General features: G+C 36.1%; 1 protein-coding gene across 7 annotated transcripts in view; it reads right to left on the bottom strand.

The window, feature by feature from the left end:
• NLGN1 (neuroligin 1) overlaps positions 1–13,672 on the bottom strand; it is a 295,783-nt gene that overhangs the window by 180,222 nt on the left and 101,889 nt on the right. For all 7 annotated transcript variants that reach the window (XM_066557115.1, XM_066557114.1, XM_066557112.1 and 4 more), the window contains one exon: positions 10,289–10,441. In XM_066557115.1, coding sequence (XP_066413212.1) covers positions 10,289–10,441 — 153 coding nt within the window. The remainder of the gene's footprint in view (positions 1–10,288; positions 10,442–13,672) is intronic.

The raw sequence follows: 13,672 nt of genomic DNA on the forward strand, positions 1-13,672 counted from the left end.
TTTTATCAGAAAGAAAATAAATGAAATTGTGAGTACCTTTATGAAATAGTAAGTACCTAAATGAAATAGTGAGTACCTTTAAGTTATCTTTAATAGCATCTTGAATAATAGGGGATTATTCAAGAACCTAATGATAATCAAAATCCAAACAATGTGCATCCAATCAGCTATCAGGTACAACAGGAGAAACTCAATTATGAAAGGGGCTCTAAGCTTTAAACACAAATGATGTGCAAACCCATGAAGTATCAAAAGAGAAAATTTTAAGGAATAGAATCATAGAATGGTTTGGGTTGGAATGAGTCTTAAATATCATTTAGTTCCATACCCTGCCATGGGCAGGGACACCTTCCACTATCCCAAGTTGCTCCAACCTGTCCATGGACACTTCCAGGGATCCAGGGGCATCCACAGCTTCTCTGGGCACCCTGTGCCAGGGCCTCACCACTCTCACAGGGGAGAATTTTTATTATGATATCTGACATAAACCTGCTCTCAGTTTGAGGCCATTCCCCCTTGTTCTCTCATTCCAGGCCCTTGTGAAAAGTCCCTCTCCATTTCTGCAGCTCCTTCAGGTGGTGGGAGGCCACAATTTGGTCACTCTGAAGGCTTCAGAATTAAAGGCTGAGCAAACAAAATTTTCTCAATCTTTCCCCATAGGAGAAGTAAATGATCAGAAAAAAATTGTGGAAAGAAAGTTAATATTCCTCCTAAGGTGAACATTTCCCTTTCAGTCCACCATAATTTAGCCATCCTTGTTAAGAACTATATAACGGCAAAAGGAAAATATTTAGAGAACATTTTTCAAGAGGCCCCTAATAATGAAGTGAGTAATTATAACATCCCCAGGGTGCTCAGGAGTGCATTTTACAGGGTCATTAATGTGGTTCATGGGTAGCTGAAAGCACATGGCCTTTGGCCCCCCAGCACACAGGGGGCCCAGTGAAGGACACCCCGTGGTGCCCCTGCTGCGGTAAAGCCTCGGAGATGAAATGCAAACCCATCTCCAGTGGAGACAGCATTTTCCTGGAGCTGAAAGGAAAATTTCAGTCACAGAAGCAAAGCAATTAATGGGTGATAAACTACACCAACAAGCAGAGATGGGAACAAAAATTTTGGGAAGAAATTAATTTCTCCATGTGTTTGCTGTTGGAATCAGTGAGATGTCACAAATAAGTGCTTACCAAACTCATTGGATGTTGGGACATAAGTAAACAAAACAGCTTAGGGATATGTTTGCCTAATCTTTTTGAAATTATTTGGAGCTATATGGTGCTCTGCCTCCTTTCTTTTAATATTTTGTGCTTCTGTACTGAACAATTCACTCTTCAATAGGAAAATAAATAGTAAAGAAATTTGTCAGCATACTTATGGCAATTTAAGATTCCTCAACCCAAAACCTGGTGGAAAGCCTTGAGAAAATTAGCAAATTGTAATGACTAAGGGATATTTCATTAAAAAAAAACCAAGATCTGACAAAAAAATACAGCAAAAATTATTTTTAAAATCAGTAGGATTCTTGAAGGCGTAGTGAGTCTCCCATGCAAAGGTTGCTCAAATCTCTTTCATTCTATTTCATTAGGATCTTGAAAAATTAGTGAGAAATTACTGTAGAACAATGAAAAATGCCAGTAAGATTTATTTCTCAAGCAATAAACCCCCTGAAACATGGAGGCTATATTTCAAATTCTTAATTAAAATGTATAAGTGATCCTTCTTTTCTCAAAAATATTTTTAGCTTGCAACATATACAACCAAGATATATTCAAAATACTTTTGCAAATGCATTAGTACCTAGCATTTATATTTGCTGGAAGGTAATTTTCATACTTTGCTTAACAAGGGATATTCACCAATATACAACATTTCCTCTGGCCTTTCAGAGAGCTACACATAGCAGTTTTTCATAGAATGATGTATTCAAATGCAGTTTTTGCCAAAATAATATTTATTTGCCAGTACATCTTGGGAAATAAGAAATCAGTATCAAACAACAGTCTCCTATATATTCTCCATTAGAAGGTAATGCAAATTGCAACATTTTTACTGTAGTATTTTCTAGGTTGGCTGAGTCAGGCATTTACACATGGATCACAGATTAAATAGAAGAAAAAATTTAGGACTCTCTCTCTTGCCAGTACTGCTGCCAAGAGAGTTTTGTACCTTTAGATCTATTGTTCACATTACTCTTTTTAACCATTAAAAAGTGCTGCTACATCCTTAAAATACAGATCTTGTTCAACTGACTCAAAGATATCATGAGGTACTACATCAAGGAAGTATCAGAATAATATTTGATCTAGTACTCATATATGTAAACTAATTTGCACACGAAAAAACCCATAAAATGAGAAATTTTATGCAATTGAAATGTGTGAAAAATGAGAGCAATATTTGCAATGGAAATCCCTGTCAAGTTATCTTTTGCTTCCAAAGCCCCACAGTATACAGAAGTGCTTAATTTAAGCTTCAGAAAACTATTTTAATATATGTAATTAAATGCCATCAACCGGGAATTTAGAAATATTCTACTGGTCCCATTACTTCTATCATAAATGGTGAAAGAATTTTCATTCACCTGTTTTTCTGGGTATGAATTACAGCTTCATAAAACTTAGGAGTGTAGAGTTCCTGATCCACCCAGGCTGGGCACAGACCTGACTTGGCTGCTGAGCTGCAGAGAATTTCTTAATGTCTTCCTGCTTGGGTTGAAAAACAGAATATTGGGAACTCAGGGGATTATTTCTGTTTGGGAATGCCATGCAGTGAGATACAAATTGCATTAAAATCCCAATTTATCCCCACCTCTTGGCTTACAGTCAGGCAGATCCTTTCCTGGGAAGTCTGGCATCCTGGCAAAGGCAGAGCAGCCTTAATTCTGTTTGCTTCTAAGGATGGGGCCAAATCTGGCTCCCCAGGAAGTCTCCCATCCCATCCCAAGAAAACCAAAGGCTTAGGATACTGTATAGTGAAAAATGCAGGTACTGCTGCACAGCTGAAACATTAAGAATACAGTAGATTTTAAGGTTTTGGATGGGGATCAGTGATGGTGCAAAAGTAATTTGGTCAGATATTACTTGGAGCAAAGTGAAGGTAGTTACACATAGCTAGATGACAAAAATTACAAATAATATTATGTAGGATAATAGGATCAAAGATTTTGACTTTTTTTTTCTGAGGCTGTGAGGTATTTATATCTTGTCTTCAGTGAGCTCTTTCTGCTTCCTATTTTGCAAATATTATCTTGCTGAAGTTTATTCTGCTCTCAAAGATAAATCTGCTATTTAGAAAAACTGGGATACTTTTATTATATGATTAAAAATTGATGAAGGAAGTTTATCTTACCAAAAAGTAATTTTTCTTGACAGAAATGACACAAACTGTTCTTATGCCAAAATGAATAGTTTTAAAGTGTGTTATTAGTTATTTTTCTGTTTACCAAAAAAGATGTCTAGAACATCAGAGTAAACATGTTATTTAAAATGTACCTGTACCAAGATAGAAACCTATTCAATGGCAAATAAAATTATGTCTTTGTGTCCTAAAAAATAGAGAATTGGTGTGTGTATGCATCTATCCAAGCAGGTGGATAATGTCAATTGGCTGTGCTAGAAAAAGCACAAGTAGAAAAGAAATGGTTCATTTCAAGAGTGTACTATTTATTCATGGTTCCCATTTGATAAATATCCTGCCTGCTGTGCTTTGCAGTTGACCCTTTAAAGATCTCTAGTCAATAACCCATTGTTTACCTCCCATCCATTTTGACATTTTGGTGGTACATATCTAAGTGTGGAAATCTCCCTTTCTCTGCTCCCCACCTCCCTTTGGCTGGCACTAAATCACCAAAAAAACCCCACTAAAATATCATTAATGACAGCAGATCTGAGATTTGAATGCTAATTCTATTAATGGACCTATGAAATTAGGACACTGCAAATCTCGATGAGCTGTGCTTGGGCCTCCTGCAAACTGGGCTGCCCTGAGGTTACCTGCTAGATTAAATAAGAATTGTCTAATACATTTTTAGAATTCTAAGATGTGTAAATCAGCCCTTGTGAAGTACAGCACCAGGGGGAATAGATAACTGCAGTACTCTCTCTATCTTAACTCCTTCTATTTATCTAGAATCAAATTCATTTGGAGGGCTTGATACCAAGACTCTGTGATGCCCCAGGCTAAGGTGGGATCAGATCAGGCCTTCTGGACACCTTCTCTACTCCGCAATCCTAAAATATTAAAATTTCATTTATATCTAAAGGAAAACTGTTATGAAGCTGCCAGGGATCCCTAAAAGTATTTGTAGATTAACATTCCCTGCATGTTCTTGTACTTCAGAAAACTTGAATGATTTTTGACTGCACATTTTGATGTGTTTTGCTATTAATTTTCCATCTTTACTTTCAATGTAATGTACTTTTAATTAGGCAATAATATATAATCTTCTGCTCATCTATCACTTTTACTCAAACATCTTAGGAAATGGATAATAGAGAAGAGGCTCATCAGAGACCCTTTAGAGGTGCAGCAAAGCTGGAATAAAATGCCATCTCCTGACAGTACCTTTAAGGTTTCATAAAAAGATAATGGATGTGCTTGTCACCAAAGCTAATGATCAAACATTTTCCCACTTTTACTGGATATTAAATTGTGAACTATAAAAGAAAACCCCACAGTCTAAGCAATGTAGGAAAAAGAGTCTTTGTACATTTTTTATCTCCTTTGATATCTAACTAACATAAACCTTCTTATTGCACTGTTACTTTCACTGAATAGCCACTATGCCATGAGATGCTTACTTTCACTGAAGTGAAAAGGCTTCTCTTCAGGAGACACAACTCTCCAGGTTGCAGAAAAAGAACACAATAGGCTTTCTTTGCAAAAATACTAATTTGTTCACTAATTCAAGTGAAACAAAACACTAGTTCACCGCAGTATCTTTATAAAGTTGACCAAAGCTTTTTAATCTCACATGAAGCAATTTTTGAAAGTTTTATATCTAAATTTTATACTTTTTTTAATAATATTTTTAATCCTCTTTTTAATATGTTCAGTAGTGCTACCATGCTGTCAAAATAAAGAGCAAGGCAGTAAAAAAACCCATTCAAACTATGTGATGGAGAGAATATAAAGTAAATCATTACCAAAATTAGGGTAAATCAAATTAATAAATTTGACAAATCAGAGTAACAGTGAAAAAAGCAGATCTAGTTTGAAAGCAATGGGCAAAAATGATGGTATGTTATTCTATTTAAAAAGATAAAAGTATTAAAACAAAACAAAGCAGTACCCTCTAAGTCAATCCCAATGGAATTAGACCCCTGAAATAGGCAGGTATTTCCAAGTTGCACTGAAGTAGCTTCCATTATAATATATTCTCATCTCTGTGACCTGCAAATGGTCAGCTGATAATTCTTCATCCCATGAAAGGTTTCACCAGGCTGCATCCTGGAATTGCCATAGTGCTGATGCACATAAACTTGCTCATAAAGGAAAGGTTGTGCTTTATTTTTTCTGGCCTGTTGGGAATGTGCTGCTCCTTGCTGAGAGCAGGATGGATGAGGGCAGAGGTTCTGGGCTTGGCAGAGGTTGCCCAGCACTCACTGCAGGGCTGTGTCCTTGTATTTCATGCACCTCTTTAGCCAAGAAGAGGTTGCAGGTTGGCATCACTCTGCACAGCAGCAAATTCAAACCTGAGGTATTTTCCTAATGTATCCAGACACACAGCAGCAAAACATTTTATGGCATAATAAGACTCATCCTCTGTCACTAATTTATCCATAAAGCTCCAAGAGTCATTAAAAAAGTTAAGAAAGCGCTTTTGTGACAGTGTTTTTCTCTTTGTTCTGTTTTCTGTCACTAATGTGTGTTTTATTTGGCATGAATGCTGCAGCCCAGCACAGCTGGCTCACACAACACACTGGTGAAAAATGGAATTTTGGACTGGAAAACACAACAGAATTTTAACAGCTCTTCTCAGAAGCAGCTCTGTGCAGGAGGAGCAAATACCTTTCCAGTACCCTTGTTCTTCACATCACTTCAAATTATGGGCAACCAGGCTCTGTCACAAGGGGATGCCCTGCACTGAAGAGCCCCATTGATTTCAGTGCAGTTGTTTGGGAAATAATGTACTGAGTAATGTTATAAGAGCTTTCAGTCTGCTGCAGTGACTTTACTTGCAGCATTAAAAGTAGCAACTAGAAAAAAAAAAATTGAAGCGGTGGAACACCTGGATAAGTGTTTTCTATTCAGTTATCCCAGACAATGTTCTCAAACTAGAGGGTGACAGTATAAAGGCAAGGCTGAATTACAGTAAAGGTTCCTATATCCCCCCTCAAAAGGGAAAATTTCATATAATTAAAGAAGGCATAACAAGGACAATCTGACTCATGGGTTTGCTTCCATTTTGACACGAATTTTGGTCTAAAAGTTTAGGATGTTTGCCTTCCCAAGGCAGACATTATGAATGCCTAACAGAAAATACAAAATACAGACCATTTTCCCTTTTTATTTATTACCACCTTTGATCCAGACCCTTGGAATGACAATTTACTGTTTCTGTAGGGACAACCACTGCCTCTTAAAGAGGAAAAAATGAGACATTTAAAGCACTACTCAAACTAGAGATTTCTCTAAGTCATTATTTCTGCTCCCTGTTCAGTTTGTGAGCTTCAATACAAATGCTTTTTTTCTATTAAAGTTCTATTAAGGTCCTGTGGCTTAAAGATAACTAAGAACAAAGAGTATAAATTAATAAAATGGAGAAAAAAAATCCCAGTTAGCATAAACCAGCTCTCTCCTTTCTCTCCACTATTGAAATTGAAAGCAGTAGTAGCCAATGGTGACCCAAAGCATTCTCCTTCTCTAAATAAACCTTTCATAAGAAAGAACACAGAAAACAGCACTGGCAGTATTAAATCTGTCCATCATGATTTTTCCTTGATGTTGAATAGACTCCTTTTATAAATCTTTTCCATCTTCTTAATGAAAATTAAATAAAATGCTCCTGCTTTTTACCAGGTGGATATATATTGAGTAAACATTTGACATCTCCTATCAGCTGAGTTTAAAAACCAAACTTGTCTTCATATGTGTCCTTTCCCAAAAAGAAGCCATAAAGATATATCTGCACTGTCCTTCAAGGCTGTTAGACTGCTTCTGCAGTGCTCCTTCTTGGTGAAATTGCTTGCACAAGACTTGCATTTGGAAAGAATCTAAAGAGGACATATTGTGTTTCCAATGATTTCTTATTCAGTAGTCCCCAGTTTCCCAGGGCAAGCAGTTCTCTTTTCCATCTTCTTTATCTAAGGACAGTTTCTAACAGACTTTCATCCCCAGACTTGTTTCAAAGACAAAATTGGGCCAGGGAACCCACCAGAGCTTTGGGTTTTTGTTGGATTATTTGGTAAGCATATTTTTTTTATTTTGTTTTGGTTTTTATTTTTATTTTAGATGCACTTGCTCCATCATTCTTTAATTGTTATTATTGCTTTCTCTTTACCAAATGGATTTCGCTTTTAAGCATTTTCTAATATTTTATTTAGAAGTAAACCTTGCATCTCCAAAAAACACAGTCCATAAAAAATTAGTCCATAAAACAAGGGATCTTTCAACTCAGAATAAACAGGAAAATAATCTGAACTGTTTGAATAATCTGAAGCTGTCTACTGTGGACTTAATAGTAAATCTGTGAGGACCCTAATACCAAAATACATCCCCAGTCCCAAGTCTGGAAGAAGATGTTACTGTTTCAGCTCTATGCATTTATTGAATGATAATGATTTATCAGTTTATTTGTTTAAGAAAAGTCAACATCTTGGTGAAACGATGGCAGATGACTCACAGAGATCACCTATATAAAGACATCTATCCACAAAAGTCTGATACAAGAAACCAGATCAATAAAGGTCATGTGTAAGGGAGAAGACAGACCTTATTTCAACCCTACATCTTCTCATGTGATTAATAATTCCTTAAATTTTCCTTCTGCTTGTAAAGCCAGGCATTTTTCACAGTGGTGAGGGGATATCCAGTATCCCATGGGCACCAGTCAGTGGAGCTGGACCTCTCACCTTGTGGGATGTGATCAGGAAAGGGAAGATGAGAATTTTTTCCCTATGCTTTTGTAAATCCATATCTGAATGTGACAGCAAAGGGTAACATTCTGCTGGAACAAGGAGGAACAAGAGCTTCAAAATATCAAAAAGTTAAAAGCTGATATCTACTGTGATTCTGCACAGTCCTACTCTGATGGTATCTGTAGATTAGAAAACAAGGAAAGGCAGGAAAAATTTAAACTGCTCAAACTTTCTTTTCTGATTGTTGCTCTGTTTCTCCCCTACCTATATAATCATACATCATCATTATTTATTTAATACATGACAGATAGGCGTTGCAGCAAATACAGTAGATGTGTAGGACTTCTACATAAACAGCATTGGTTTTACTAAGAAACCCCTGCAAACCTGTTACATGGTTTGCAGAATGTAGTATCAAGTATTCATACCAATCACTGGATTCTGCTGTGAATTTTAGAGGTTTTACTGTAATAGGTCCCACTTAAAATAAAATCAGCTCTTTGACCCTTGAGGTTCAGTAAAGACCATGAAGCCCAAAGAATCACAAAGACATGAACAAAAATGAAATCCTCCTCAGCTGATGAGATGGTAACTGTGGGTTACCTCAGTGGTCAGTGTTAATTTACAAGTGCAAAAACCATTATCATCAACGAAGGTACAATAATTTTCATCTTTCAAGCAACTAGCCCTTTTAAACACTGCAATTACTAATGACTTAGGAATCAGACTTAATAATACACAAAAATAAACAGCCCTTTTAGATAATAGATACTTTCTTTTATACTGGCATATAATACAGAGAAATATTGTTTGAGACATCAAAGACAGGCACTGGTGAAAAACTGAAATGTTGATTAGAGGCACAGGTAGCAGATTATTAACTGCTGTACTAATAGGTGTCCAGGACTTTAAGTCATCTCATAATTAGAAAACAGGAGGAAGAAAACCACACAAAATAGCAGAACTTCCTTACTTAAAGTGTTACACCACAAATGAAACTGCCAGTACCAAGGAAATAAATCTGGAAATTATTCAGTCTCTTGCAAAACACAATCACAGTAGACTAAATTCCAAATCTAAAGTTAAAATTCATTCCCTTCCTCTGAAATTAGGAAATTAGGATTAGAATTTTTAACAAAAATGCAACTGTTGGAAGACAATTACCCAGATGAGCAAAGCAGAACTGACACACTTGGGGACTGGGTTGACCAAATTCAAAACACCAAGAACAGGGCAATGACAAAAACCAACAACCCAAAATAAAGCAGAGTAGCAGACACTTGAAAATAAAATTGACTGGTCTTCAGAATAAATCCCCTGCTGTTACAGATGTTCCAGGGAACACCCTCGCATCTATGTCAGTATTCTGTAGTTACTGTTCTAATCTCCATTATATCCCAGGACCCAGCTCCTGCTTTCAGGAGTTCCATCATGCAATATGTTGGTAGAATATGCAGAACCCCCTAACAATCATGTTGTCTCAAGAGCTGGTGGACTTTATCATACATGTGACTATTCTGAGAAAATAGCAGAGTAATTTTGTTTTCCATAAACACAAGGTACCAGAGGGAGACCACACACCTCTACCAACACAAACACGTTCTAGTGAATGTATTTGAAACAATCAAAAGTAACTCTTTAATTCTCTAATTCATTACCTGGAAAAGAAATACTGGAGGTGTTATAAATGACACCCATACCACTTCTCAAAACCACAACGAAGCTCAAAACAAACAGGTAAAAAGATGTTTTCATAACATCCTTCACTTTTTCAAAGCATGAAAAAATTGTGGTACTTAAAAGTTAGTCTCTTTCATTCCAATAAAAAACCCTACCCTCTATGGCTTAAAAGTTTTTTAAAAATTAATTTAGCAGTCTATGAATTAAAGGATCAGTGTTATTCACAGAAACAAACAAACAAAAAAAATGTAAAAAAAGAAAAAAAGGAAAAAAAAAGAGAAAAACTCTTCTGCCTGGACAGCTCAGCAATGGGAATACCTGTTTCATGCAGCATGACAGCAGGCTCTTCCAGAAAATACCTGCAATATCTTTATATCTCATCCCCAGCATACAAACCTTGCAAATGACAAAGAAAATTTTAAAATACTGCATGCCGCTCTTCTGCTTTTTTTTTTTTTTAAAGTACATTCTCACATATAATATGAATTGCATTGCAGATAGCAGGGATTAGTGGAAAGCTGAAAGCTTCTTACCAAGCACCCCAAGGCGATAGTTGACTGTGATGACTATCACATTCCCATAACTTGCTAGAACACTGCCATCATATAAATTTCCAGTGCCTTCCATGTAGGACCCTCCGTGAATATACACCATGACAGGCTTAGGTCCCCCACTGTCCCGAATGTCTGGAAAAAATATTAAGACACATTTTATCTCAAGAAAGCACCAAAGAAGATACATGCAAGATTTTAAATTTTTTTAAATTTTTTTTTTTTTTTTTTTTTTTTTAGTGAGGTTATTTGTTTTTCTCGAAGTGTTTCTCAAGCAACATCTTTTACATAAGGAAACGGGCAGGTGGGAACAAGTGCTCCTTTGTGGCTTGCTCGTCACTAAAACTCCTTTTTTTTTTTGAAACACTCTGAAAAGCAGAAAGGAACTGAAAATGGTAACACATTTGCTCAAATGTAGTGAGGCATTGTTCTGATTCTGACCCTGCTGAGTTGAGTGTCTTCTGTGTAAAGTCAACCAACATAAAAGTGAGCTCATTTTGGCTGAACACTTCTAAAGCTCAGTGCAACTTTCTAGTCTCTTAGCTAAGGGAAATCCACCATATTAAGATAAACAAGATTTCTGCTTGTACATAAAAGTGTTGATTTCTTCCTGTCCACTAATTTGTAAAAGGTACAAACAGCTGTCTTTGGATGGGTCTGCAGTTCGAGTTCAAAAAGTACTTGTAAGTTTTTTAGCACTTAGACCTTGAATTAAGATTATTGATAACTTCTGCAGTTTGAGTTCAAAAAGTACTTGAAAATTGTTTAGCACTTAGACCTTGAATTAAGATTATTGATAACTTCAGGGTATCCTGAAGTTTAAGGTGCATGGGTACTTCTTAGTTTCCTAAATCATGAAAAGGACTGAGTATTTGAAAAAATAACTGCCTGAAACAAGACTGAAAAATCCTCACCCTGCATTCAAAAAAACCTGCAAGGCTATCAAAAGTGACATTGAAGGCAGGGAACAGTTTTAAAATGTTAGAAGCTCTGCCATTCTCTCTGACAAAAAAATTATATATTGCCGTAGTGTTTTGAGTTTGGGTTTAGGTATCCCTCCACCCCCAATCAGTCCTATTTGAAAATGGATGCATCTACTCAGAATAAAATTTTGAATATATGAACAGTGTCACTGCTCTTGAGGAGAATTGTTCCTGAGTACCAAATCAAAACAGTTAGTTGGGCTGATATGTTTTTAAAAGTTGGGGGTTTTCTGTTGGACAGGAAATAAATAAGCTTAGGTGTAAATTTAAACTCTTACAGATGATTAAATTGCATTTTGTTCTGATTTACAGGGTGCCTGAGTCTCTTCCAACACCCAAATCATAAGATGCCATAATAGTCCCTCAAAATCAAAAAAGCCAATAGCAAGAAAGCATAGGAAAATTTCCCACTGATGAACTCTTCTGAACATTCTGATTCAAAACCACTTTTTTTGTCATTATGACAGTATTCAAGTAACTTCTCTGATTGCTTCCTTCAGCGTTTGAAGAAACCTCAGATGTATTGTTTATCCCTTTGATTTGGGAGGATCTTAGTTTAGAAGCTTTCAAGGGAGCTCTCTGCAGAACTGTTGGAATTGTTTCTGAAGCACTGCAAGGAGTAGGTGGGGGCAGCTACACTAAAAATCCTGCTTTTGCAATGAGTTGAAAAACAGCAGCACAGATGTTTCTTTTTATAAAATGCCAAATGTTACTATTAATTTGATATTGATTCTGATTTGAAGAAAATGCAAGAACAGTCAAGATCAGAAATTGGACCTTCAATATTGGAAGTACTGGAAAAATCACTTATTCAAGACCAAAAAGACGATGAAAGGTTGTGCATGAAATTGCTTGCATTGCTCTCCTTGATTGTGCTTTTAGTGAGGGCTTTCTAAAATACAACTTTCAGAGTGTAAAGCTACAGAGATTATTTATCTTCACTGTCCATAGGATGGAGTTATGAGCTTCTCAGGTTTAAAATCTACACTGAAGAAAAAGTCTTTCCAAATTCATATACTGTTTCTAGTAGGTGCTTGTTCTTAGTCTATGCTGCCTTTTTTTTTTTTTGATACAAATATGGAAGCGATAATAAATTATTAATCTGAAATCACTGTGTGACTGTTCCCAGCAGAAATTGTACACAGTTAATTGTATGCTTGATGGTAACACAGGGGGAAACTGTCTCAGAATTCTTCTTTAATTAAAATTACATAGAATTACAGAGCACCAACTGTGAACAGCAATGAAATGTTGGTATCACTGGCCTGTATATCTGGAAAATAATATTGGAATATTTAGAAAAGAATGAGTGTCCTTTATCTGAGAAAGGAAGCACATATTCATGAATAAAAATCTCATATATAAGGAAGTTATTATTTGAATCATTTCTGTCTCTACAATACTGGTATTTTCTACTACTAATATCCTTGTAAAGATTACAGATCAGATAGATAAAGGAAGGCCAGTTTTCAGCTCTGCCTCTGTGCCATGTCAGAGCAAATGACATGCAGAATGAATTTTCCTCATTCTTCGCTTTGCCAAAGCCGTCAGTCATAAGAGGAATCCCTCCCCCAAAAGGAAAACTCTGCCTCTGAGTGTCTTGGGCAGGGATCTAGTGCTGGAGACATCAGCCAGGGTATGCAGCATTCAGCTGAGGCTGGTGGCACTTTGGCCTATGGATTATACAAAGCTCTTCCTGGGAAAAAGAAAGATCACTGCATTTTGGTCAGAGGTTTCATATCAGTTGCAGTCTACAGCCAGGAATATTTGAAAGGTGCAAATATTCAGCTGGGAGAGTGCTGTTTAAGTACAAATGTTATTAGCAACTGAGGTTATTAAATGATAAGATTGAAGGAAGAGAGCAAAAAAATCAAGAATTTTAATCAAGAATTGATTCCTACTTTAAAATGTTCTTCCATGAAAACTATCATCCTTTAAAACTAAACTGGAGGAAGAATTAAGATAATACGCTGTGAGGAGAACACTTTTGTGTATTATTACAAAAGTGTCAGAAAGATGCACTTTTCAAAAAATGTCCAACTCAATGAAGTAAATAATTGATATTTTTGGTACTCAGGTACTTTTCAAAACCTGACCATAAATGATAAATCTTTTTTTTTTTTTTTCCTGCAGGCCAGTGTCAGTCATTTTTATGCATGTACTGGAGTAATCTCAGGACACTGTATTTATACTTCCATATGCAGATTAATAGTTATTCATGGATGCAGATTAATAGTTATTTGTGTTTGTAGCTCATTCTGAACCTGAAGACTTTAGGTGTAAATGTGGCATTTCTGCCAAGGGTAGATTTATAGACTGATTTAATTTAGTTGTGTTCTGCATTTTTGTTGCCTTTTATTAAGTGTTGCTTTAATTAAAAACA

Source organism: Molothrus aeneus, chromosome 10 (genome assembly GCF_037042795.1).
Source record: "Molothrus aeneus isolate 106 chromosome 10, BPBGC_Maene_1.0, whole genome shotgun sequence".
NCBI classification, from domain to species: domain Eukaryota; kingdom Metazoa; phylum Chordata; class Aves; order Passeriformes; family Icteridae; genus Molothrus; species Molothrus aeneus.